We start from the raw sequence: 26,265 nt of genomic DNA, 5'->3' as shown, positions 1-26,265 counted from the left end.
TACCTGTCCTGGTGTCTCGATCACACCAAGGTGCACGGGCCACCTGTGTCTGGTGACGCGCACAGCTCCCGGGCGCCGGCTCGCGGTCCTGAGCCGCCGTGTCGGAAGCCAGGACAGAGGGTGGGACGGAGGCCAGCTGGCCGGGCTGGATCAGAGACCTGTGTCCACGGCTGCTGCCGCCGCGAGGACCCTCCCCCGGCCCCTCGCCTGAGGCTCCCGGCTTTCGGGCCCCTGACGTGGGCACGGGCACCTGGGCCAGCAGCCGAGCCCCGGAGGCCAGGAAGGCAGCGGGGACTCCACCAGTGCTGCGAATCCACTGAGCACTTCTTGTGACCTGAAGGCCCCACCCCACGTCGAGACGGGTGAGCACCCAGACCACTGGCTGGGCCTGCCCACCCACGTGTGGGCTCCTGCCCCCTTCCTGCTGCCTTCGCACGGTTCCCTGTCTCCCCTCCAGCCCCCCGGGACCCACACAGCCCTTGGAGCCCCCCAGGGCCTGCTTTACAGTCATTTTACCAGGAGCGACCACGTCACTTTCCAAAGCAGATACACCTGCCCCTGTGCAGGGTCCCAGGGTTAAGCATGTGGGTCCCGGGGTCTGGCCGTCCCAGCCACCAGCACCCCTGCGTCGAGAACTGATGCCCACACATGCTCACGGCCTCTGTGTCCGGGGTCCAGCCCTGGGCAGTGTCCAGGGAGAAGCCACAGGACGGCAGGCCCCTCCCTGCACAGAGCAGACGAGATGGCCTGTAAGTCACAGAGCACAGAAGACAGGACGGTGGGAGGAGACCCATGGACCCCATGGGGACGCTCTGCAGGGGAAGGTGGCAGGGGCAGTGGGACTCTGGGCATGAGACCCTCTGGCAGAGTCCCCACATTCTGTCATGAGGAGGTGCTGCCACGCAAAATCACGATGAGCCGAGCGCCCAGGCTGGAGCTCAGATTAGACCCAGACCCCAGGGAGACGGGGTGCTGAAGACGGGCTCCTGCCTGACGGCCAGCGAAGCAGACACAGCCGCGAAGGGAAGTGAGGAGAAGCCCCCGGCCCCCGGCCCAGGGGAGGGCGGGACAGCTGACCTCGGGCAGGAAGGACACGCACACCACAGGCGGTGAGACCGCCCCCCGCGAAGGTCCCGAGACCCAGAGGCCGCGGTTGGGGGGCAGAGCTCCCAAGGCTCTCCAAGGCGACCCACCGGCCCTCCTCTGAAAGGAGGAGCCAGCAGGGGACGAGAAACGTGATGCTGAAGGGCAAACCGGCAAGAAGGTGAAGAGTCACATGGGGCTCCCTGTTCTGCTCAGTTTGACGACACAGAGGGAAAGTCACCACCCGCCCTTTCTACACACTGAGGACAGCGGGTGTCTCCGTGCGCAAGACCCCGACTTTAATGATCACTTGTGCCTCTCATTGACACCTGAGCCCACAAACTGAGCTGAGCGCCCAGAAAAGGGTCACCCAGTGAAACCAAGAGATCGGGTCTGAGTGAGGCACACAGCACTTGGAGGCGCCGCCGGGGTCTGATGGGGACGGCGCGGTGAAGACCAGGTGGCCCTTCCTGGGCTTGGGGTCACGTTGTACAAAGCTGGCAAAATGAACACTAGAGTCCATCACAGGGAGTGTCTCCCTTCCTGGACGATACAGACACCAAACACCACAGGCAGACGGGGCAGCAGCCGCGCACCTCGGTGCTTCTGCCGCCAGACACGATCCTCGTGGTCGGACTCCTCCTTTGTAAGCCGCTCCCGTGCAGCAGCACGAGGTCATCTGGAATGTGAAGGAACTGAGCTTTCGGCCGTGCATGGGCGTGACCATCTTGCGAGGACGCAGCGAGCCCAAAGCGCCCGGGCCGAGCGGCCATGAGGGTGAACGTAAATGCGCTGGTGCCAGCAGAAGCCTGAGCACTTAGCCGTCGATGCAGCCCTCAGGCCCACAAGGGGCGCGCAGGCTCCCCTTCAGCACATGGCGTGGACACGCTGAGAGCGACCAAGAAACTGGACTTCAGATAATCAGCCTCCTTCACCTCAGAAAGCAATAAAATAAATGAAAGGCCACTGTCCTGAATATACTGCCACAGTTCTAAAAAGATGGAAAGCCTTCATTCCATTTTACACCACTCACAGCGCCCATCAGGCCAGCAAACCCGATCTCGAGAGGGTTACGTCCCAGTGTTGGGATGCGCTGCCAACTGCGAAACATCATTAACTCATTTCTGGGTAAAAAAAAAAAAAAACTGGTAACTGATCTGGTCTTATATACGTTCAGTGATCTCCTCTGCCGGGGAACAAGGACGTGAAATGGGTGCTGTGCGGGGAGGGAGAGCCCGTGGCCCCGAGCGCCGCGGCCCCCCCCACTCAGGCGGCAGAGTGTCCAGGAGACCCTGCGACGTCCTCCCTCCAGACCGCGTGGAGGGCGCTGCACTGCCGGCGGTTATAACACAGCTCGCCTGCCTCACGGCGAACACACAGGCCCTGCCCTGCGCTCACGGCTGCCCGGTTTCAGGGTGCAGGACATCTGTGCAAGAAATTCTCCTTTAGCCAAACATTCGTGGCCCCAAGTCACTACTTTCACAAATAAGAGTCACAAAAAGCATCCACAGCAGCAGCAAGGGCAGCCGCCCTCGGGAAGCCCTGGAGTTTGTCCCGCTAAGTGCGGGGCCGCTTTGTTTACTGTCACCAGATAAACCTTAGGGTAACAGGATGCGACACAAAGACACCTCAGCCGACGCAGCTAAACGTCCAGATCTGAGTCAGTCAGAGTGCTCTGCTGCATTTCACGTGAATGTCGTGTAAAAGCAGTTCACACATTTAGCAACACGCAGGACTGGCTGAAACAAAGCCGCCTTCCGCCGCGTCTGGGGTCGGTGCACATTCAGACACGCTGCCTACAAACGACCATGAAATACGAGTCCTTCCCCTGAAGTACTGGAAACCGGGGGCTCCAGTTCCGTTATGTTTCCTGTGTTCTTCTTACCAGGCAGAAAAGTTGCACGTTTGTACAAGGTTTCAGAAGCTGAAAACAGACTCGGAGTTGAGGGGAGGCAGACTTCACACTCGCCCTACATCCCATGTGACAAACACCAGCCACACGCCGGGATTCATCCGTGGTTTCAGGACAGGCGAGCGGGAGCCAGGTCCAGCCCCGGTCCAGCCCCGCATCCTGTGCCGGTTGCAGGGGATGGACGCGTAGGCCGTGTGCCACTCACCTGGCACAAGATGGAAAACCTCAGAGCACGAGGGTGTTCCATCCACACCAGGGTCACCGCAGACGCCCCGCACCAGCCCTGTCTCAGAGCCAGTGCTGTGGCCACCGTCCCCCCGCCCCGAAGCCTGGCCACGTTTCAGGGTGCCGCACACAGCCTCCCCTCCCCTCCCTGTCCCCGTCATTATCGGGTCCTGGGAGACCGTCCTTCCTCATGAACAGACAGCTCTCCCGCCGCTTGAGCCGAAACAGCCTTACCTGCCGCCTTCACCGCATCTGCCGGCGTCACATTCCGGGCATTGGCGCTCACCCTGAAGGTCACTGTGGGCCCCGCGACCCTGGAAAAGAGCATGTCACAGGCGTCAGAGCGACTCCGTGCATGGCCCTGCAGCTCTGAACGCTCCGCACACCCACGGCCACCGCTGCGCCACACCCGGCCTCCGTGGGTTTGGGTTTTCTTGGTCACTGTGACTCTGTTCCCAGATTCCGGGAATCCTATCGAGAGGCTTTGCCCATCTAAAAGCCCCGGCAGCGCCCTTAGAAAAACTTCAAATCAGTCCAGTAACCCAACAATAACAGGCAGATCCTCCTGTGAGGGAAAAAGAAACATTGTTATGGAAACAGGTTTTAGTATTTGGTTCCCAAGGGAGCCATAGGCACCAAAAGCTAAAGGAAAGAGACGGGTATTTTTAAAATTCTCTTGACAGGAGCTGTTTAAAAACTTACCGAAGTGTTTAAGAACCACTGAGTATAAAAACGACTGGCAGGGGACTGCCAGACGGCAGCTATCGAAAACCTTCAGAGCTTTTAAAATGCCATGTTGAACACAATTTTAAAATGTACATCCCTATTTTAACAACTGCTTTATTGGGGTGGGGCCGCAGGGCTGCCTTCGTCAGGACCCTCCCAGCTCCCACCTCCTGGTCTGTCATCCGTTTGGACGCCCCATCGCCATCTTTGTTCTCCGGGTCTTCTGGATGGGGCGCCAGTGCAGAGGGTGGACAGGGCGCGGGGATGCCTGGGGCTCGGGGCTGTGTGCGCTCGGCCCTCCCGCCAGACCCCGAGGTTTTCAGGGGTCCCCGGCTGTCAGGATGCTCCTGGCAGGACAGCTGCTCCTCATGGTGACCACTGAGGTCCCGGCTGACAGGCCCTGTTCAGTCCAATGTCCTCCCATCGGTCCGGGGGCCGGGCTTCCCTCACTGGTGACACAGAATCGTACTGACACACACTCTCCGCGGTCTGACTCCCCCGGAGGCACTGACAACCACTTCTCTGAGGTCTTCCAGCAAGTGCGGTGAGTGCCTGCCATGCAGTGCTTAAACGGCTCGCTATCTCATAGGGTCTCCGCCCCTTCCCAAGAGGATGACGGTGACTTGCACACGTGTGGATGACGGGTCCACATTTGGGACGGGGTCAGATATCCGAGTGCAAATGCTTCCAAGATCAAGAGAAGGTCCTCACCAACACCCACCGCCAGCCAGCACTGACAACAGACCCGAGGTCGAGACCCCAGGTTTGCACATGGTCCCTGGGACGTGTCCAATCCCACCACATCTGAAGAGCCCCGGCAGGCAGGACCCCCAAACCCTGGTCTACCCCAGGTGCCGGAATTCTTCTCTAAAGGCCCTGCCTCTCAGAGTTCAGAGACCCAGCACTAGGGGGTCGGGGGAAAACGCGGTTCCCCTGTCCCTGCACCTGTGGGACAACAGGAGCGCAGAAGGGGCACCACGGCTGCCTACCTTCCAGGACGAGCGAGTCACCGGCTTGTGGTTAAGGGACACACGTGATGCCCCGGGCGTGCACAGGTGACCCTGAGATATGTACATGGGACCCTGGACTGTGCACACGTGACCCTCAGACGTGTACACGTGAACCTGGGATATGCACACATGACCCTAGCGTGGGAAGCACTTCCCAGAATGGGGGGTCGGTGTTGCCATCACCGAGCCCCTACCTGACACCACGTCTGTGATGTCCCAAGCCCCCCTGGCCGAGCCCTGGCCCTGGCACCGGCGAGGGGAGGTCACCTGTTACAGAGGACAGATCCAACCCCTCGGGGCCAAACTCGGTGTGAGCTCAGACGCTCTTTCCCCAGCACCTGCTGCGATGAGTGACATGTGACAGTCTGCACAGACGTCTACATCCTGCATCACAGCTGTCACCCACTGAGACTTTCAACCACGCAGGCCTCTGTTTACTCAGCTGTAAAATGGGAGGTGGTTCTGGCCCAGAGGCTCAGCTTTCCCACAGGAAGCTGCACGTGAAGTCAGTGCCTCGGTGGTGCTGCCACTGTCCAGCAGTGTCCCGGACAGGGGATGGGGGACGGGAGGGCAGACCACCAACTCGCCCCGGGGACCCTGCTGCACACAGACCGCTGTGCGGGGAGCACTCAGAAGAGGCAGCTCCCCTGCACCCCAGGAAGATGACACTCCAGGAAGACACATCTCAGGGACACGCGGACCCACAGTCAGGAAGCGTCAGGTCCCTACGTCAGCAAGGACTCCTGAAGAACGCTGGTGGGAGCTCAACCCCCCACACAGGCACACTGTGCGGGGGCCAGAGAACACTCTGGGGGCCTCGAGCTAACAGCAAGGCTGTCTGTCCTGATTCAGCAAAGATGCCCTTGCTTCTGAGCCCGCAGGCCCTGGAGGCTGGAGACCTCCTCCCTCCCGGAGGCAGCAGGCGGAAGGCGAGGAACAGGCTCACAGGAGAAAGACTCTAAGAGTCAGACACAGGCACACACACCAGGTGGCACCGGGAAGAACACAGCCCAGACCCGGGGAGAGAACTCAGGACTGGGCCGGGCGCCTGCCGTGCAACTCAGACCCAAGCTGCACACCCACCCAGCAGAGCTCCGCTTTTACACAGGAAAACCAAGACACACGGGGCTTCAAGGACCAGCCCCAGCAGTCCAGTTCTAGCACAGACACCACCCCTGGAACAGCGATTTCCTGACCCTCCACTGGGAGCTCTCTGAGGGGCGCACCCCCCCCACCGCCACTGGCCAGACAGTCTGCTGGGCCCAGGGGCACCCGGTGCTCGTGCCACGTCGTGGACGCGCGCTCTCCCTAGAGCTGGTGCTGCCCCGGCGTCTCCGAGGGCCACTCCCTCCCCTGCTCCAGCTCAGGAGGCCCCTCGTACTAGGCTGACCCCCTGCCCACACAGAACCTGGCTGCACAGCTTCATCTTCCGGCCTCAACCCTTCCACGTCACGTGACAAGATTCCAGAATTCCACGCAGGTAGCAGAACCACGCCCACGAGTGCTCCTGAAGCAAATTTTCCATTTCGGGATTTTCTGCACAATTATCTACTCCTGCCTCCCAAAAGTCAGGCAGTAACTTTCCAGAAGACCTCATCTGAGGGCTGACCAAGGAGGAAGGACTGAGCGAATCGATTCCCATTCGGACACGTGAGGAAACAAGGACTCGTGGTTACTGCAAGGTAATTCCACACAACACAGGCCTCGACCAAGACATGGCAGTGGACGAGGCTCTGCCCTCCTGAAGGCCTGAGTGACCACTTCACCCTGCAGGCAGTCTCTTACTTGCAATCACTTTGTGATTGTGTGCAATCCAGAACTCGTTTCTGTCGTGAGGGACTGCCCGGCCTTGAACGCTCTCCTCCTCATGGAGAATTTGGAAGAACACAGAACTTGTGTGTTGCCTTTGAACTCCGAAAGCATTTGCTCAGGTCTGAGTCTCACAGCAGTTCACGCTCCTGCTGCAGCTGACGGGCGACGTGCCCGGTCACGAGGGACCCTGCGTGGCAGCAGCAGACGCTGAGCACAGAGCCCCGTGTCTGAAGGCCCTTCTGCAGTGGGAGGACCCAGCCCTGAAGGACTGCACTCCGCAAACAACAACCTGGAGAAGCCAGGCGGTCATCTCAGCACTGGGCCCAAGGCCTTTCCCGGACACCTCAGAGAACTGGCCCGATGGTCCCTCAGGGCTATGGATGACAAGGGGGACCTCCCTCCCCGGTGGGCCTGGGTTCCGAGCTGCTGCATCAGCCTGTCCCTCAGGAGCTCCTGTTATGTCTCAGCCTTATCCTGCCTCCTCTGGACACCAGGCTGCTTAACTCCTGGGGGAACTGCCGTCATGTGTGTCCCGTCAGGGATGCAGAGAACACGGTCAGTTTCCCGCCCAGACAGCCGGTGGGCTCCTTGGCAGGATGGTCTGCAGCCTCCTCCTGCCCCTCCATGGACGTGGTTCTGCACGTGGAAGGGGAGGGTGTCCTGCAGGGATGGACCCAGAGAAAGTGTCCTGACCTGCAACCTTAGCACCTGCCCTGCTGCCGACACGGGAGAGGAGGTGGAGAGAAAAAGCAGCTTCTACTTTGTCCTCCTGAGAAAAATAAGCACGAGGCTGCAGAGGCGTCCAGGACGGGCGGCGCAGGCACCAAACATGTGTACGCTTACAACAGCATCCAGTTCTGTTTCCGTGTAAATCCAACTTTCCCAGGTGTTTACATATTTCTCTGTAAATAACGCTGTGTTACTTCCATGGTACAGGGTATGGAGAACACTACCCTCCCTGGTGCGGAGATCCCGCATGCATGGTAGGCCCCACAAAAACGCTACCCTAGCAGAAACCTGCCCGTTCTGCAGATGAGCAGACTGAGACCTCTGTCCAAGGCCTGTGGCATGTGGAGAAGGAGATGCAGGCCCGGGTGCCGTGTCCACAGCCTACTGACACTGCCGTGTGCCCGGGTCTTCGGCATCACTGAGGAATGGAGACCCGCTCCCTGCCTTCGAGGAGCTCAGCCAGTCCTCCAGGAGAGGGAAAGACTCACTCTTCCTGGTCACGGGACCGTGTGAGGAAAGCACAGCCTCCTCCAGGCCCCTCACACTGGACCCCAAACTCCAGCCTGCCCAGCACCTGCAGAAGTCCAGGAGAAGGAGCTGAGAGGGTCACTGCCACCGAGGAACTGACGCACAGCAGGTGATCTTAGAGTCCCTTCTAAGCAACAACAAAGACAATGGCCGAGCCGCACAACTGCTCCCGGCGGGCTCTGCTCCCGGCAGGTTCCCCTGCCGGCTCTCCCCACCACCCGGTCAGCCCCGGGACCAGTTACACAACAGGGTGGGGGGGCCGCACAAAACGGAAACCCAGGCCCCTGTGCTGAGGAATTAAATGTTAAGAGTTCTAAGAGGGCAGAGCCGCAGTGCACCTGGTAGGGGCCCCCTGAAGCAGGGCCCCGGGCCCCAGCCACGCCGCACCCCGCGGCCCACGTCTCAGGGCCGGAAAACCGAGGTCTGGGAAGGCCCAGTAACTCAGCCCTCCCCTAACCATGATGTCACTTCCCAGCAGGAAGCAGGACTTAGGCAATACCCTGAGCGCTGCCGTCTTCAACCAAAGCACGGATCTACTTCGCGTGAGGCGTGGCCGCCTTGCGCCCAACCTGAATTACTGTTCCTGAACCACAGGGGCTCCTCCCTGCTGTCCCGTCTTCAGTTGAAAGACAGAGCTGGGGAGGTTTGGGCCTCTTGTGATGTTTCCCTGAAATTCCGTCTCCAGCCAGTCGGTGGGCCTTGGAGTCTTGCAGGTGCACAGACAGCCTTCCTGCCCCGGCCTCCGAAGGTGGCATCGCTGAGCAACTCCTGTCCCAGGAGCGGGTGGCACCATCCACCTGTGAGCACGGGCCTGCGGGCTCGGGCCCCTGCACAGGGGCGCAGCCATGGATGGCCCTGGCCTCCTGCAGAGTTGGGTGTCACAGCTGGAGGCTCCCAGCCGTGAGCCATCGTCACTTACCCAGAGCCAAGGTGACTGCTGCACACTCCCAAGTTATCCAGGGCTCTGTCTTCATTTGGGCTCAGAGAGAAGCAGAGGGTCCCCTGACCAGGGAGTTCAAGGCCACCCTCCTCCCTCCACTTCCTTGTTGACCCTTCGTGAGTCAGACAAAACCAGGAGGCAGACCAGCGCAATTCTGCCCCAGGGAACTGAAACATCTTCCAGAGCCTCCACCTCCCAGGGACCCTCACACGTGGATGGGGGTGTCAGCAGGGCAGCGGGATGGGCAGGAGTTAGGGAGGGGCTGCATCCTCGCCGGGCTCCTCCAGGGTCGGGCTGGGCTCCGCACCCCCAGCCCGTGCACATGGGAGCCCGGGGAGAGTGTTGGGCTGCGGGTTCCCACCGCATCTTCAGTAAGTCCCCTCACAGGAACTAATGGCTCCTGCGTCGTGGGAAACAGAAGGTGCTCCAGGATCGGCCGCTGCCCTGCCTCCCGGGCCGGCCTGGCGGCCCAGCTGAAGCTCACTCGTTCGGCGAGGCTGTCTCGGGCCCCACAGCAGCGGGGCTGTGAGCTCAGACTCTTCGCGGCACGGGGGGCCCCGCGGCCGGCCCGCCTGACCGGGAGGGGAGCAGCCAGCGTCAGTCAGCATGCCCGGATGGCCGTGATCAGACTGTAAAATCATACCTGGCCTTCGCGCGCCTGCCGGCGTAATTACATCAGCAGGCTAATGCCATTTTAATGGTCTCTAATGATGTAATAAGAAATAATGGAATTTACTTGGCAGCTACATACCCATTAACAGAACATATTAAGCATCACGGTACTCCCACAGAAACGCAGATGAGGCTGAAGGGGCTGGTCCGCATGGCAGCCGCCTTCCCTCCCCGGGAACAACGATCAGCCTTGAGAGCCTGAAACGTGGAGCCAAGGGCCAGCCGCAAGGTCACCTCTCCCCCAAGGGCCCCGCTGCCCAGGTCAGTCCGTTGAGCCAGCACATGTCCTCACATGTGGCCTCACAGTGCAGGGCCCAGGGGTGACACATGGACCCGTGTGCAAGGCTTGGACCCCACACGCGTCCCTGCACACATACAACATTCTTTAATAGACCCCCCCCGTGTGGGCGGGTCTTAACTGGCCAGGGCTGGGGCTCCTGGGCGCTGTAGCACCAAGAGCACAAGCTCTCACAGCAGGGGGATGGGGGACGCGGCCAGCCGGGGCAAGGCCTCCAGGCAAGGACTTCACGAGGGTCTGGCTCACGCGAGAGCTGTGGCCCAGCCCCCCCCCCCGGGGGGGGCGTCCCGGTGGCTCCTGGGAGAGGGTTTCCCAGCTCTTTGAGCAGGAGACCGGACAAGTAACACTGACAGAAGATCTGGTGTCAGTGGCTCAGCGGGCAAGCTCTGTGCTCATCCCCCCGAGGCCGGAGGGAGCCCGGCCGGCCCTCAGGCCGGGGGTGGTGTCTGGGGAGGACTGCGCGGGGGTAGCAGCAGGCCCCAGGAAACGCAGGGAGAGGGTGCGCCAGCTGGGTGCAGGCCATGTCTCCGGAAGCCCCCAGCCCCAGCAGCCCCTCCCACGGAAGCCCTCAGTCCAGACGCCCCCAGCTTTGCTCTGGCGACTGAGGGTCCTGCCACCTGGCTGAGATGTGACAAAAGGTCAACGAGACGTACGTGACTGAGATGCCTGGAAGGGGAAGTGATTTCGGGAGCCGCAGGCACCCTGACGGGGGGTCTCCCTCATGAGGGGATGGGATGAACGACAAGGGCCGAGAAGGGGGCTGGCAGGTGGGCGACATCACTGCTGGAATTGGCGTCTTGGGACACATCCCAGATCTGTAGTGCCTCTGAGTGAAGAGACACCGACACCTTCCTCCAGTGGGACCCGAAGCCTTGAAACCACGTCACTCCCAAGAAGAGCAGCGCAGGTGCAAGCCCACGGGCCACACACAGAGGACGCAGAGCGGGCCTGACTGCGCTCCGGGTGAGGTGGGCGGCGACCCAGACCCCATCAGCTTCCGGTGTGGCCCGAGGGCTCCCCAACCTGCGCTGCAGGACTGGGTCTTGCCCACCAACTCCGGTGATGGGGTGGCAGGTGGTCTGGGGGTGGCGGGAGGTGGGGGAAGGGCAGAGGGGCCTCCTCTGCTGTTCGGTCCTGACTTGCCCCACACCCCGCGGCAGCGCCCCTGGTCCTGGGAACAGACTTCCCCCTGGCACTTTCCACCCCTCATGTCCCAGCAGCTGGGGCCACCTCGCCCCTCCATCCAGTCAGGATGGTTTCTTGGAAACAAGGGGCAGTGAGGGGGTCTCGTCTCCAGGAAACGCAGGCCCCGGCTGGGACCTCTGCCTTCTGTTTGCTGCACCATCACCACGGAGGGTTTCGCTAAATGAAAATAACGAAAATTCCTTCAATGCAGCCCTGTGCAGGTCTGAGCGCTTCATGCTAGAGCTGCTCCATGTAAGGACTCTCTCCAGACGCTCCAGGCCACCCACTGCCCTGGAAGCTTCACGTGTGAGTGACGTCACACGGCATTTCTCTCTTCTGGCTGACTTCACTTAGTGCGACAAGCTCCAGGTCCATCCACATTGCTGCAAATGGCATTAGTTTATTCTTTTTTATGGCTGAGTAGTATTCCACTGTATAAACACACCACAACTTCCTCATCCAGTCATCTGTTGATAGACATTTAGGTTTTTCCATGTCTTGGCTACTGTAAATAGTGCTGCTGTGAACATTGAGGTGCAGGTGTCTTTTTGAGTTAACATTCCCTCTGGACATATGCCCAGCCGTGGGATTGCTGGATCATATGGTAATTCATTTTTAGGTTTTTGAGGAACCTCCATACCGTTTTCCATAATGGCTGCACCAAACTCCATTCCCACCAGCAGTGAAGGAGGGTTCCCTTTTCTCCACAGCCTCTCCAGCATTTGTTGTTTGTGGACTTTTGAATGATGGCCATTCTGACTGGTGTGAGGTGATACCTCTTTGTAGTTCTGATCTGCATTTCTCTGATAATTAGTGATATTGAGCATTTTTCATGTGCCTATTGCTCATTTGTATGTCTTCATTGGAGAACTGCTTGTTTAGGTCTTCTGCCCATTTTTGGATTGGGTTGTTCGTTTTTCTGTGATTAAGTTGTATGTGCTGTTTGTATATTCTGGAAATTAAGCCCTTGTCAGTCACATCATTGGCAAATATTTTCTTCCATTCCATAGGTTGTTTTTTTGTTTTGTTTATAGTTTCCTTTGCTCTGCAGAAGCTTGTAAGCTTAATTAGGAACCATTTGTTTATTTTTCCTTTTATTCCTATTGCCTAAGTAGACTGCCCTACGATTGCTAAGACTTACGTCAGAGAATGTTCTATCTACGTTTTCTCCTAGGAGGTTTACAGTGTCTTGTTTTATGTTTGAGTCTTTAAGCCATTTTGAGTTTATTTCTGTGTCTGGTGTGAGGGAAGGTTATTTCATGGATTTACATGTGGCTCCAGCTTTCCCAGCACCACTTGCTGAAGAGACTGCCTTTTCTCTACTGTATATTCTTGCCTCCTTTGTTCAAGATTAATTGACCACAGGCTGTGGGTTTATTTCTGGGCTCTCTGATCTGTTCCCTCGATCCAAGTGTCTGTTCTTGTGCCCTACAACACTGTTTTGATGACTGTGGCTCTGCAGTGTTGTCTGAGGCCTGGGAGGGTTATTCCTCCAGCTTTGCTCTTTTTCTTCAGTGTTGCTTTGGCAGTTCTGGGTCTTTTGCGATTCTGTATCACTTTTAGGGTTATTTGTTCTAGTTCTGTGAAATAGGAGCTGGTGGTCATTTGATATGGATTGACTTAAACCTGCAGAGTGCTTTTGGGCAGTGTGGTCATTTTAACAATATTAATTCCTCCAACCTAAGAGCATGGGATACCTTTCTGTTTCTTTAAATCATCTTTAATTCCCTTAATCAGTGTTTTATAGTTCTCTGAGTATGAGTCTTTCAAAAGGTGATAAACTTAAAGTAAAATAATGGAAGTGGGAAAAAGCATGTGGAAAGCTTCTCAGAGGGCGAGACTCAGAGGCCAGACAAAGTGTGTTTTCAGGACTGCCGGTCCCCTGGCCGGGCACGGCAATGTGGGGTCAGGCCCAGGCCCAGCCCTCTAGGTGCCCACAAGAGGCTCCCGGCCCCACGCAGCGCCCTGGACTGGAGGGTGCACCGGGGTGTCTGCCAGCCTCCCGCAGCACACACGCCTTGCCGCGGCACCGTCCCCAGGGCTCTCCTGTGCGTGCGTTTCCTTGGCCAGACTGGAAACTGCTGTGGGTGCCCCGTGCCCAGCACAGCGCTGTCCCTGGTCTACGACGACACAACTGAGCTATGGCCTCAGGGTCTCGGCCTCTACATCCACCCAGATCCCTACGACTTTGAAGTCCTGCAGCATCCATCAGAACAGGGCCCCTCAGGACATTCTCCGACCCTCCCCCTTTTTAAGCCCAGGCTTCCTGAAGGCCACTGCACACCCAGTCTGGCCAAGCAGGCGTCCCTCTCACGAGGACAGTGAGCCCCACCCAGCACCACAAAACAGAAGTGTTTCCCTCCTGGGGGAGCAGCTGCTGCCCCTCCTCCCTCCACCACCAGCACCACCGGGGCCCCCTCCTGCCAACCACCCGTCCTCTCTCAACCAGATACTCAGGCCTCTGCATCTGTGCCAGCTGTGCTGTGGACCTGCTGGACTGGTCTCTGCACGCGGCCGTCAACCTGCCCTCCGGGTCCACCCCGTTCTGCCTCCCAGGTGGACACCCCCGCCGGGTGCATACTGCTGCCTCCTCACAGCAGGCCTCCGCCCACCCTCACCAGTTTGCTGCAAACCCTCCTGCTCTCATCCCCTCTGGGCCCCACTGCAGCCAGGCTGCTTCTTCTCAACGCAACTCTTGACAGCGCTCTCTCCTCAGACACCCCCCCATCCAGGCTCCTGAGATAGCCCCCGTGCTCTCCCCCATTCAGTGCTCCTCCCCTGCACAACACCCCCTGCTCCGTGAGCCCAGGTGTGCACACCGGGGGAGGTGAGCTCCCAGCAGCTCCCAGGTCTCTGCTGTCCCCAGGCATCTTCATTCAGAAGGTCTGCGTGTGTCCTGCGCTCCGGGCTGGGTGGGGGATGCACTTCTCTGTGCGACGGGCTGCTTGCCCTTCTGCTCTCTTCTCCTAGAAGCTTCCGGGACCCAGGCTGGGTGACGGGCTCCCCATGCACGTCCCCACCCCCTCCACACTGACAGCATTTCCCCCAAGCAGGGCAGCAAGCGCCTTGGCGACGCCAGGTCCTGGGAAGTGCTTGGTCACCTCCACCATGTGACCAATGGGGACGAGTACATGTGCAGCTGCTGTGGTCAGGTCTGTGGGTGCAGCTCTCCACTTGGGGGGGTCCGTGGGCGGGTCCATGGGTGTGGCCCCTGTGGGGGCGGACCCGTGGGCGGGTCTATGGGCGCGGCCCTCCACGCGGGTGGGCCCATGGGCGGGTCCATGGGTGTGGCCCCTGTAGGGGCGGGCCCGTGGACGGGCCTATGGGCGCGGCCCTCCACACGGGTGCCCTCCACTCTCGCCAGCAGCATGCTCGCACCTGTGCTCCACACGCAATACCCCCTGCACCTGCCGCGTGCCAGCCCTTCGTCCAGATGTCACAGCTCTTTCCAAAGCCTTGGCCACGGATGAAAAGCGGGGCCGCGGCACCTGGGGACCCCAGCCCTCCCTCGCGGTGAGTGAGCTCTCCAGAAGGCCGGCGGCAGGGTGTGTCCAGGCGGGCACCCTCCACCGCAGACACACGCCGTGCAGGCGGCTCTGACTCACCTGCGGGCCTCGGCCAGCTCTTTCAGGAGATCATAATTCTTATCACACCCAGGCTGTGCTTAAAGAATCTACCGAAACCCCAGCGGGTTCTCCTTTCATTTCCCTCCTGAATAGTTTCTGTGATACAACTACGAGACCCACAGACACACGGCTCTCTCTCCCGAAACCAGTTTATGAACAACCTGCCATGAGCGGAGAGGCCCGGGGCACCTGCACTCACCCGATGTCCACGAAGACGTCGGCAGGCACCTCCAGGAGACGCGCCACGTGCTCCAGCAGCACCTTCCCCTCCTCCGGGTTCAGGGGGCTGGGGGGGGGGAGCAGAGGATTAGGGGGGGACTCGTTGGTGTCCGAAGGCTGCCAGGCCCCATCCCACCCTGGCCCCCAGGGGACCCGCCCTCACTGTTCCGGTCACATCTGACCAGCTCTGGGGCGCCGGGATACGGTGCTTCCCCAGCCAAGATGAATAACCTCAACTTCCCGACAATAAGGCGAATGACACAGTGCGAACAGGACCATCAAGGGGCGTGATGGGCCCAGGAAGCAGCAATCTCAGTAAAAACATAATAGGGGAGGGGGCAGACGGCAGAGGGGGCGCAGAAGCAGAGGCTGAGAACCCACGTGCAGGAGGGGCTTCAGCCCAACGGAAACGTGCATTCCTAAGAGGACTCTGTGCTAGAGTGACTCACGTGCCGTGGGGATGCTCAACTGTGAGCCGTGAGACAGGAGGGACAGCCAGTGGCAGCTTCTCCCTAAAAGGGGCCCCTTCTCCAGGAGGGGACCCGCCTGCCGCCGCCAGGGGGACTCAGGTCCCGCTGCAAACCCTGAACCTGGCCTTGGGCATGCAGCTCCTGCGCTCCTGTGTGCTCCTGTCGGTGCCCCTTCAGAGGCGTCCTGGCAGTGCTGTCATGTGGACAGTCACCAGCCAGGGTCCCCACCCACCCGTCCGCCCATCACTCACTTACCCACCCATCCATTCAGCGGTGTGTGAGCAGCCCGGTGCCGGGCGCCAAGCAGGGGACTCAGTGGTGAAGGCTGAGCCCCGCCTCTGGGCCAACACCCACGTGGAGCACAGGCAGCGAGTCACCCGCAGAGAAATGGCGTGTTGTCAGGGCTGAACTCTGTCCCCGGAAATCCACACCCTCAAGTCCCACACCCAGAATCTCAAGGTGGCCTTACGTGGACACAGGGTCTCGCAGACCATCAAGCCAGATAAGCTGGCTCAGGGAGGCTGGCCATCACCCAGCCCCACAGCAGGTGGACGGCAGGGCTGGGCTGTGTCCAGGTCGGGAGGTCTGGCTGGGTCGTCAGAGCCGTCTTTCTGTCTGTGGTCACTTGGAACATGCTTTGCCCACAGATGTGCCTGTTCTGTGCTGAGGGCTCCCTCCTAACTGGACATGTGCAGGACCTCCGTGGTTCCTCCCTCCCAATCCAGTGGGGACAGGACCAAAGCTGGAGTCCTGGCCCTGCCATGAGGATGAGCAAGGGAATTCCTTCCACACGGAAGGAATGCCTCAGAGGAGGCATCTGAGAAGATGCCATGGACCCCCCCAGGTGTGCACACATGCACCTGCAGACACAAGAGACCCCCAGGGGGCACACACATCTACAGATACCCCCAAGAGGAGTCTGCACTGGACAGGAGAGGACGGAGCAGGCACACGGGTACACAGGTGCTGTCGTGGGCAGGTCCTGAAAACAGTGGCAGAGGCGGTGAGGACATCCATTCCTGGGTCGACACCCGCTTGGCCGCCTGTCCGCCGTGCCTGACTCCCCCATGCCCCCCGGGGTGACACCTGAGCTCCAGCTGGCCCAGCCACCCCTCCCTCAGCCCCTCACAAGCCGAATTCAATCACATTCCACGGCATCCCGCCCGCCAAGGAGCCCACACCACCAGGCTCGCCCTCCCTCCCCGAGCCCTGGCCCCCACGCCGGCCCCCCCACTTCCAACCATGAAGGCCCAAGAGGCGCCTCCTTTTCCTAAAACTCCCTCTGCACTTTGACTCAAAACCACCGAGCTCACTGTGAGACCTTAAAAGGTCTCTTTTAAGCTGGGCCCACTGTCACCCTCCTGACCGTATCCTGACCCCTGACCTCCACCCCCAAAACGCAGGATTTTAACACTTTTCTCCATTACAAGATGGTCTACACCAGCCCTCAAGACGATGGTGACACTCCCCAGCCCGGGACACCTTCAGGAGCCGGCCCGCCCCGTGAAGGGGACGCCCCGATGACAGGAGCCGTGACAGCCCCACCCCCACCCCTCCCCCAGCACTGCAAGCTGCCAGGGCCCCAGGCGGGACGGACACATGACAACATGGTTCCCTTCGATCCACCGGACGGGCGAGATGGTGCTGACTGCGCTCAAAATGCACATGCAGCTCTTTCCAACTTATTTTTAAAATACGTGGCCGTCAGCTGTCACTTCATGGTCTGAACTTCCTTAGAAAGCAGCTGGAGTCAATCTCCAAAATCAATGGACAGACACTGCTCGGGCAATTTCCTCTGCCCTGTGACCGCCGCCACCCTGATTGCCTGCCCGAGGCCACCGTGGAGGGGAGATGGGAGCATTTGCAGCAGCTTGGGGTCAGAGCTGGGGGGCTGCAGGGCCCCCACCACTGCCTCGCTGTCCTGGCAGGACGGGTTTTCTGTCAGGAGCCAGGCAGCGTCTCCCCGTGAACGCACTCCCCACCTGAAGCACAGCCACACGCTATTACTGCTGCTCGATCATTTTAAATGAGGCTGCCGCCGGGGAGTCACTCAATAAGCAAAACAGGGGGGATCTAAACGTCCATGTCCCTCACTTGACGAATCTCGTCTGACACGTGGCCACAGCCCGACCTCCGTGACAGCCCCACGACACCACCTGCCGCACCACGGATGTCCATGGCACCGACACCATCATGCGGCCAAAGAGTGGACACAAAACAAGAAAACTGGGTACATGAGACGACGAAAGCTCCTAGGAGCAAATGAAGACTCAGGAGAGTGGCTTCAGGGCCGGAAATACAAGACCAGAGAAAACATCCTGAAGGTTTCCCTAAGTTCCCTGCCATGTATGACCCTGTGGAAATTATCTCATTTAGTGCTCGGAAAAGACCTGCAGGGAAGGTACCATTATTAACCTCACTTGAAAGAAGTGGAAACAGACCAGAGAAATTAAATTCACTGCCCAAGTTCACGACACCAGAAAACCCCCAAGGAAAACGCAAACGGAAATGGGAAGTGAACGTTGCAGCGCATGCTCCGGGCGGTGGGGCAAGCGCCCCGCTGCAGCGTGCGCTGAAGAGCGTCTGCACCCACAATGCCTCCACGTCTCGTCTTCCCGGGCATCACTGTCTCTTGCTTCTGAGACAGATGGAATCTGGCTGCGAACAGGATCTGGCCGCGGGGCCGGAGGTTTCCGCCAATCAGACATCCACGTGTGGGACTCTGTGTTCCAGAGCTGTTTGTTCTTTGCTGCTTCACTTCCTGATTTTGAACATTTTACTGTTTATTTGAAAACTCACCAAAGGTTAGGAACCAAATGATGGATGGACTGCAAGATGAAAATGAGCCAACTTTGATACAAATTTTTTTGATGAGCCGATACTTGAAGCCAATTGATCAAATGAGATTTTCATGGGATTCGCAGATTATTCTAGTTATCCGTACCCATCACTATAACCAATAATGGTTTTTATCTTTTTAAATAATCTTGTAAGTTAAAATTTCTGCTAATCCACAGGAACTCTCACCAGTGCAGAGAAGTGATGCTTCTGATTAGCAAATGATGGAGGACAAAGGTATCACAATGATTTAAAATTCCAACTTTGCTTTGGGGCCGCCACCTTCCCTGCAGAGTCTAACAGAGCTCCGGGTTCTCAGAGCACGGGGGAGTGAGCTACCATAATCTGTGCGGCCACACACTTGCAGTGACTGCTGAGGTCCCAGAGCACACGTGCACTCACCTCAAGTCTCCAGCAGTCCCAGATCACGCTCATTAAAGACGTGTTCATTAACAACGTCCCATCTTCACAGGTAAAAAAATAAACAGGTGAAAAACTGCTGTATTCTAACAACTTATTATTTTTTAATGTCAAGATGACTCTATGCTTCTCAATATAAATATATTCCAGTTTTTGAATAAATATGTTCTCCATAATATATTTAAATGGACATATTCTTCATAATATATTCTCCAAAACAATCTTATTCTCCAGAAAAAAAAATTGCCAACAGCCTACTACAAATCTAAGTACATAATGTCTTAGAGCTACCCTTATAAAAAGAATGGACATTAAAAACATAAAAGGTAGTAGTGTAAAAATGTAAAGGTTTTGTATGCATTCAAAGTTAAGTTGTTATCAACTTAAAATAGACTGTTATAAATATAGGATGCCTACGTAAATCTCATGGTAACCACAGAACAAAAGCCAATAGTGGACACTTAGATAAAAGAGAAAGCAATAATATACAAAGACACAAGATCATCAAATCACAAAAGAGAGGAAGGAAGGAAGAAGGGAAGGAAGAAGGGAAGGAAGGAAGGGAGGGAGGAAGGAAGGAAGGAAGGAAAGAAACTACAAAACAAACAGAAAGCAATTAACAAAACGGCAATAAATTCACACCTACCAATAAATACTTTTAAGTGTAAATGGACTAAATTCTCCAAACAAAAACCACAAAATGGCTGAACTGATTTTTTTTAAAAAAAGACCCAACTATATGCTGCCTATCAGAGACTCACTTCAGCTTTATGAACACACACAGACTGAAAGTGAAAGGTTGTGAAAGATAGTCCATGGAAATGGAAAACAAACAAAAAACAGGGGTAGATAAATCTATATCATACAAAACAGACTTTAAGCCAAAGACTTTGATAAGAGACAAAGGTCATTATATCGTGTTAAAAGAGTCAATAAATTAAGATATAATGTTTGTAACTATATGTGCACCCCACAGAGGAGCACCTAAATATATAAAATATTATCAGATCCAAAGGAGGAAATAGACACTAATATAACAATAGCAAGGGACTTCAATAAGCTGCTTCCAACAGTGGATAATTATCCATCCGTTCAACATGCTCCCGAACAGCCAGTGGGTCAATGGAGAAATCAAAAAATGAATCTGGAAACTCAACTTACCAAAACATAGGGGAGGCGGCATGAGCAGCGCTAAGACAGAAGTTTACAGTGAAAAGCATCTACATTAAGAAAACAGAAGGATCTCAAATAACCTAAGTTTACACCTCCAAGAGCTAAGCCAAAGGTAGCAGGTGGGAGGAAACAAGATCAAAGTGGAAACAGATGAAAAACAGACTAAAAAGACTGTAGAAAAGATCAATGAAACTAAGAGCTGTTTTTTTTAAAAAAATAAACAAAACTGACAAACTTTTAGTTAAGACCCCCCCCCAAAGGAGGACTCAAATAAACAAAATTGGGAACGGAAGAGAAGCTACTACAAATAATACCACAGAAACACAAAGCACCATAAAACACTGCCATGAACAATTACACACCAACAACCCAGACAACGTAGAGGAAACAGATAAACTCCTAGAAACACATAACCTTCCAAGATTAAATCAGGAAGGTAAATTGTTAAAGTCCTAACAGGCCAAGAACATGTAAGGAGATTGGATCAATAAACAAAACTTCCCAGCAAAGAAACATCTAGGACCAGATGGCTTCACTGGTGAATTCTGCCAAACATTTAAAGAAGAATGAATGTCAGTCCTCCTCGCTCTTCCAAAAAAACAGAAGAGGAGGGACCACTTCCAAACCCATTTTCCAAAGCCAGCATTTCTCAGATGACACGCGAGACAAGGACCCCACGAGAAAAAAGCCTCTGAGGAGCACAGAGGCAAAAATCCTCAACAAACATTAACAAATCAAGCTCAACAGCACAGGAGAAGGACCACACAGCGTCAGGTGGGACTTGCCCCAGGGATGCAAGGATGGTTCAACATCCACAAAGCACCCAGTGTGACGCCCCACAGCAATAGAACGAGGAGCGAACACCATGGTCATCTCAACAGATAAGAAAAAGCACCTGAAAAAATCCAACAATGAGTCGTGACAAAAACTCTCACAAAGTGGGCACAGAGGGAGTGTGCCTCAGCACAATGAAGGCACATACGGCAAGCCCGCCGCTAACACCACACGCAGCGGTGAAAAGCTGAAAGCTCTCTGCCTAAGATCGGGAACAAGACAAGGATGCCCACCCTGGCCACTTTCATCTGGCCGCTTTGGAAGTCCTGGCCACAGCAACTGGTCAGGAGAAAGAAAGGGCATTCAAGTCAGAAAGAAAGAAGTAAAATTGTCCCTGTATGCAACTGGCATGACACTGTACACAGAAAACGCCAATGACACCACTAAAAACCTGTTAGAATTAATAAATAAATTCAGTAAAGTTACAGGACACAAAATCAATACACAAAAATCAATCGTTTCTATACACCAACAATAAACCATCAGGAAAAGAAATTAAGAAGACGATTCCGTTTATAATTGCAAAGAGAATAAAACACCAAGAGAAAAGCTCCAGCCCAGGAGCTGAAGCCCCTGCGTGAACGAGGCCCTTGCCGAGTGGCTGCTTCACTGGCACCACCTCTGCGTCCACAGCCTCCGCTCCGTGTCACGCTGTGTCTGGCCCTTGGGGCGGCCCCTTCATGCCACTTCTGGTCTGGTCACGTGATCCCAGGGAGACACAGCTCAGTGCAAATGCCTCCCAGGCACATTCCTCCACCCTGGTTTGGGGCCGCAGAGTCACTGGGGTGGCTGAAGGGCCAGACGTCTAAACTGGGTGGAAGCCCGGAGTGCCCATGGGCAGAGTGGTCCCCGACCCCTGGACTCACCAACAACAATCACCAGCAGGGCTGGAAGAGGCGCTGCAAAGGCAGGTGCCGGGCCTGAGTGCCTCGTAGCCGGCTGCAGCGGAGAGGAGCCGGGAAGGAGCGCAGGGACCACCAGGGTGGCTGGGAGAGCCTGTCGGCACCACACCCTGCACGATGAGCCACAACCACATCTGCCCTCAGAGGCGGTGTCCACAGGGGAGCCACTGTGGTTCCCGCCACTCTCACCTCTTCCTGGACGCTGAACGCAGTGCAAACACAGGCTCCCAGACGGCCGTGCGATCAGGGTGCGGGAGGAGGGGAGGGAAGCCCTTCTCTCCTGACTCCCCTCCCGCACCCGCCCGCGTGGCCTCAGCCTCCCCCAGCAGCACCCCGTGTCGGATGGGGTCTCCGCCAAACCCACTCCGGATGCAAGGCCTCCGCCAGTGCAGCCCCAGTGAGAAGCAGTGGGTGGGTGCTCTGCTGTCCCCCCTCCCCCCGGCCCCTAGGAGGCCGGAGTCATGGGAAGCTGTCTCAGATTTAAGTCCAGCCCAGTTCACAGCATGCACGGACGCCGCCTCGAAGGTCTGCCCCGCAGCGCAGAGGGAGCAAGGTGGGGTTACAGAGCTGGTGGGCCGGTCTCCTGTTCCCCCTTCTCCCCTCGGCAGTGGAGGACACAGGAGAGCGCACCCTGACCTCACCACCCACCTCGCGCCCTCAGGGGCCCCAAGTCTGTGGGAGAAACCTAAATCCTGCTGGTGCCTGCGGCCTCGCAGCCTGTCCCTCACCACTCTTGGCCCCTTGCCCCAGCCTCGTTTCAGCTCTTCAAGTCCTTGCCCCCCTGATGCAGGGGGACCTTTGCAGGTGCCGCCCCCGCCCGCCGGCCCTTGGAGATCAGAGCAGGGGCCCTCCAAGTTCTGCCTAAAACCGACTCCTTCTCACTAAGCACCCACAGCAGCTCCTCCAGAAAAACACGCTTTATTAAAAGTCATCATTCCAAAAAAAGCATTTTAATTCCTTAAAAAAAGTCATTTTTCCAAGTAAGCCAAGATTCCACAAGCGAGCTACCTCAGGACACTATTTTTTTCCATTTCGTCTTTTCCCTCTGGCTTCCCTACTCGTTTGCAGACTTACTACTATTTTGACAGCAGAACAAATCTTATCTTTTCATATTTTTCTCCCTCCTTCCTATTCTTCCATATGCAGGAGTCAAATTTAAAATGCTCGCCTTTGAAAGATTTAAGTCTAGGCCAATATATAATGCAGATGACACTCTGCAAAAAATCAATTGCAGGGGTTAGGACGTGAAGGCCCCTGGGGATTGCTGTGGAATTTCAGGGCATTGCTGAAGAGGGAGCGCTAAGCTTCCCAATGACTATGGAAATCCAACACCAAGTCCAGCTGTGGGCTGTGCAGACACAGAGACAGACATAGGCATACATGATACAGATGTGGATACAGATGAGTAAATGTGGGTGCAGGTGTCCATGCACCTGCAGGTGGAGAGACGTAGAGATGTGCGGATGTGGATGCAGAGAGACGCAGACACAGAAATGCAGGTGTCGTGCAGGTGCAGATGTGGGGACAGGTGACAGAGCACCTGCAGGTGGAGACGTAGATACAGAGATGGGAACTTATGGTGATCTCTCACTGCCATGATGTCAACACGGCTAAAAGACAAGGGGGTCCTGACGTCACCAGGACCTTCTGAGACCCTCCTACATCTCATGGACCCCAGCTGAGCTGCAGAACCCAGGCTGGTCAGAGAGGGCTGGGCCGTCTGGATCCTTACTCCCCTCCCTGCCCCCACCCACCGACAACAGAGCTTGCCCTTCGAGCAGCAGAAAGATGGCAGGTGGGAAGGAGGCTCACAGTCAGAGACCACAAGGGCCCCCACACACCATCATTTCTGGCATCTTCTGGGGGCTGGACATGGCCGAGCAGACTTGGAAACCACCAGGCAAAGAGGCGCAGATGCTGTTTTAACATCCATGTTTGCACCGCCACTGCCACCAGTCAGAGGCCAGACAAGTCTGCAACATGGTCCCGTCTGGAATTCCAGCCACCAACAGACATGGACACCCAGCCCAGCTCTGCAACCCCCGCCCCCTCCGCGAGATGAAAGGAGCCTACAGGTCCCTGAGACCCAACGGCCACCTGCAGGGGTGGCCTGTGCGGATCCTGAATCAAATAGCAAGTAAACTAAGTGCAGCCCTGACAAAGGTGGGACGGCTGCCCTCGTGAACACAGACTACAGAGCTGGTGTATTAAGGCACTTTTGTCACTTTTAGGTGCCACGTGGCATCACGGGATGTCAAAAAGGAAGAATCCTTCGGTCCTGAGATGCTTCATGAAACGTTTCTAAGACAGCACAAGTGGGGCTTGTTTCAAAGGAGGAGAGGTGGGCGTGGGTGTCTGGTTCACTGGGCCTGGGTCATTATCTTGCTTTGGTGTATGTTCAAAATTCTGTGTAAGAAGGAGCAAAAACAAGTCTGTTGCCTCATGAAAAGCATGACACTGACCGCTGTGGACTGGGGGCCTGTGGACTGGGGGCCTGTGGCTGCATCTCGTCAGCAGGGACACCAGCACTCGACCTGAGGCCACAGGGACCCCACCTGGCACCTGGACATGGCCATCAGGGGGTGTTCCCAGATACTGCCTCCTCCCTCAGGGCAGCGCCAAGGCCGCAGGGTGGGGTCTTTGAACTACACCCTGGAGGAGTTTCTAAGTAGAACCTCTATTCAGAGGCAAGCAGCTTGTCACAGGTGCTTTTAAAGAATCAACTCTGTGACTTTGGGTTTCTGTAACAATCTGATCCACAAACCACCAAGTGCCTTCAGAGGAGTCAGGACACCACTGAGCAAAAATGGGCTCACCCCTGACTCCATTTGACACCCAGGTAAGGTTCTGAGGGGAAGGGCGGGGCTGCACTGGGTGAGGGATTCCGACTGAGGCTGGAGAATCTGGAAGGCTGCCTCGAAGAGGTGGCATCGGAGCCGGTATCAGGAGGTAAAGGGGCAGCATGACACAGAGACTCCTGGCCACGTGCACATGATACCAAAGCAAAAGTACATACCCACACAGACCTGCACATGCCCACACCCCTGCACAACATGCACCTGCACCCACACCTGCACACACGTGTGCGTGCCGCCAGACATGTTTTGCCTTGGCAACACCACTTCCATTCTCTGAAGAAAACACAACACTGTTACAAAGCCCGGGGTCAATGTCAGATTCACCAGCGAGGAGACCAGAAGAAAAGGACATATGACTTCTGTGACTCCTTCCCTCAGGACAGAATGAGAGCAAGGACATAGCACACGGTGCTGAGAGGCACGGGCCCCCTCTGAAGGATGACTTGGGTCCTGGTATGTGGGCAACTGAGAGTTTTTGGACTTGTCACCGGAGTGGAGCCTGCGCTCAGCACAGAGCCCGGTCCCGCCCGCCACCCCAGCCATGCCCGCCTGCCCTCCCGCCCGCCTGAGACCCCGTGTCTAGGCTGCAGGGTGACCGGCTGGGGGCCAGGACCGAAGACCCGGAAGGGCTTTGTTTTGGGTTTGTCTGCAGAGAATCGCCCTGGAACTCGGTTCCCAGCTGGGGACACTGGGTAAGGGGGGTGGGCCGGCCCCTGCTGCACTCCCACTCCCGGGATGCCCCCAACCCGGTCTCCAGGTGACGAAGGGAGAGGTGAAATCGAGGCCAGGACCCGCCCCCGAGCAACGAGCCCTGAGCCCCACTCACTCATGCTGCGTCACGATGTAGCCGTGCTGCTCCCCGGAGGACTTGGCTTCCAGCCGCAGGCCTTGGCTGGGGGGCCCAACCGGAGCCCAGCGCTGCAGCCCCCGTGGTGCGCCCGGCCCCAGCCCCGGCCCCGGCTTCAGCAGCCCCTCTGCCAGCTCCTTGGTGTAGGTCCGGCTCCTCACACTCTCCACCCCGGCGCGCTCCTCCTCGGAGGACAGGGGCGCCGCGGGGGCCTCTGATTTCTTGATCTCTGTTTTGAAGGGCTCTGCAAGTTGAGGGGCTCCAGGCAAGAGAGGGGACCCAGGACCTTGAAGGGGGTCCCCGAGTCTGGCACCCGAACGGCTGACCTGGCAGAAAGAAAATCAGCTTGAGAATGAAGCCCAAGTAACAGAGAAGTGACCCACGCTCAGCCCACAGAGGGTGGGACGCCGCACACGTGAGCCGGGCCATGCAGGGCGGCTCGGGCCCTGTCTGAATGTGCGCCGTCTGGGGACCCTGCAGCTCTGTGGGCCTCCTCCCCCACGTCCTAAATCAGGAACGTGTCCCTAGACCCACGTCTCCCTCCACAGCCCAGAGGGAAGAGCCCATTCTCTCTGATGGACAGTTGGGAGAACTGTTGGTGCTTCCTTCACTGCTCGCTGACGGGCAACAAACCAGAAGCCACTGACACGATGCGACAGGAGGCGTGCTAGCCAGATCCTCCCTCCCCACAAATCAGGTTCCCAGAAGCACACCGCTGTCTCGTTTGTGAGCTGACCCGCTGCAGCCTTAAGACTTGTACTAACGAGCAAAGGTTCTCACGCATGAGACGCCAACGACTGGCTCCATGGGGGGGAGGCGTGCCCGAGCTTCTCCCAGACTCCCGCCTCCCCAGCCAGCGCCACCCAGAGAACCTCGTGCAGCGACCGGGAGGCTCTGCGTCTGCCCATCCAGACCACAGCACTAAGGAACATGGGACGTGTGGCTGCGCCGCGGAGAC

General features: G+C 57.0%; 1 protein-coding gene across 3 annotated transcripts in view; it reads right to left on the bottom strand.

The window, feature by feature from the left end:
* PTPRN2 (protein tyrosine phosphatase receptor type N2) overlaps positions 1 to 26,265 on the bottom strand; it is a 519,553-nt gene that overhangs the window by 320,594 nt on the left and 172,694 nt on the right. For all 3 annotated transcript variants that reach the window (XM_074366632.1, XM_074366633.1, XM_045522614.2), the window contains 3 exons: positions 25,287 to 25,633; positions 14,946 to 15,032; positions 3,455 to 3,534 (listed from right to left, as the gene is read on the bottom strand). In XM_074366632.1, the coding sequence (XP_074222733.1) occupies positions 3,455 to 3,534; positions 14,946 to 15,032; positions 25,287 to 25,633 (514 nt within the window). The remainder of the gene's footprint in view (positions 1 to 3,454; positions 3,535 to 14,945; positions 15,033 to 25,286; positions 25,634 to 26,265) is intronic.

This window comes from Camelus bactrianus, chromosome 7 (genome assembly GCF_048773025.1).
Source record: "Camelus bactrianus isolate YW-2024 breed Bactrian camel chromosome 7, ASM4877302v1, whole genome shotgun sequence".
Classification (NCBI taxonomy): Eukaryota; Metazoa; Chordata; class Mammalia; order Artiodactyla; family Camelidae; genus Camelus; species Camelus bactrianus.
Note: the sequence above shows the minus strand (reverse complement) of the source record. Positions and strands in the feature narration are given on the sequence as shown.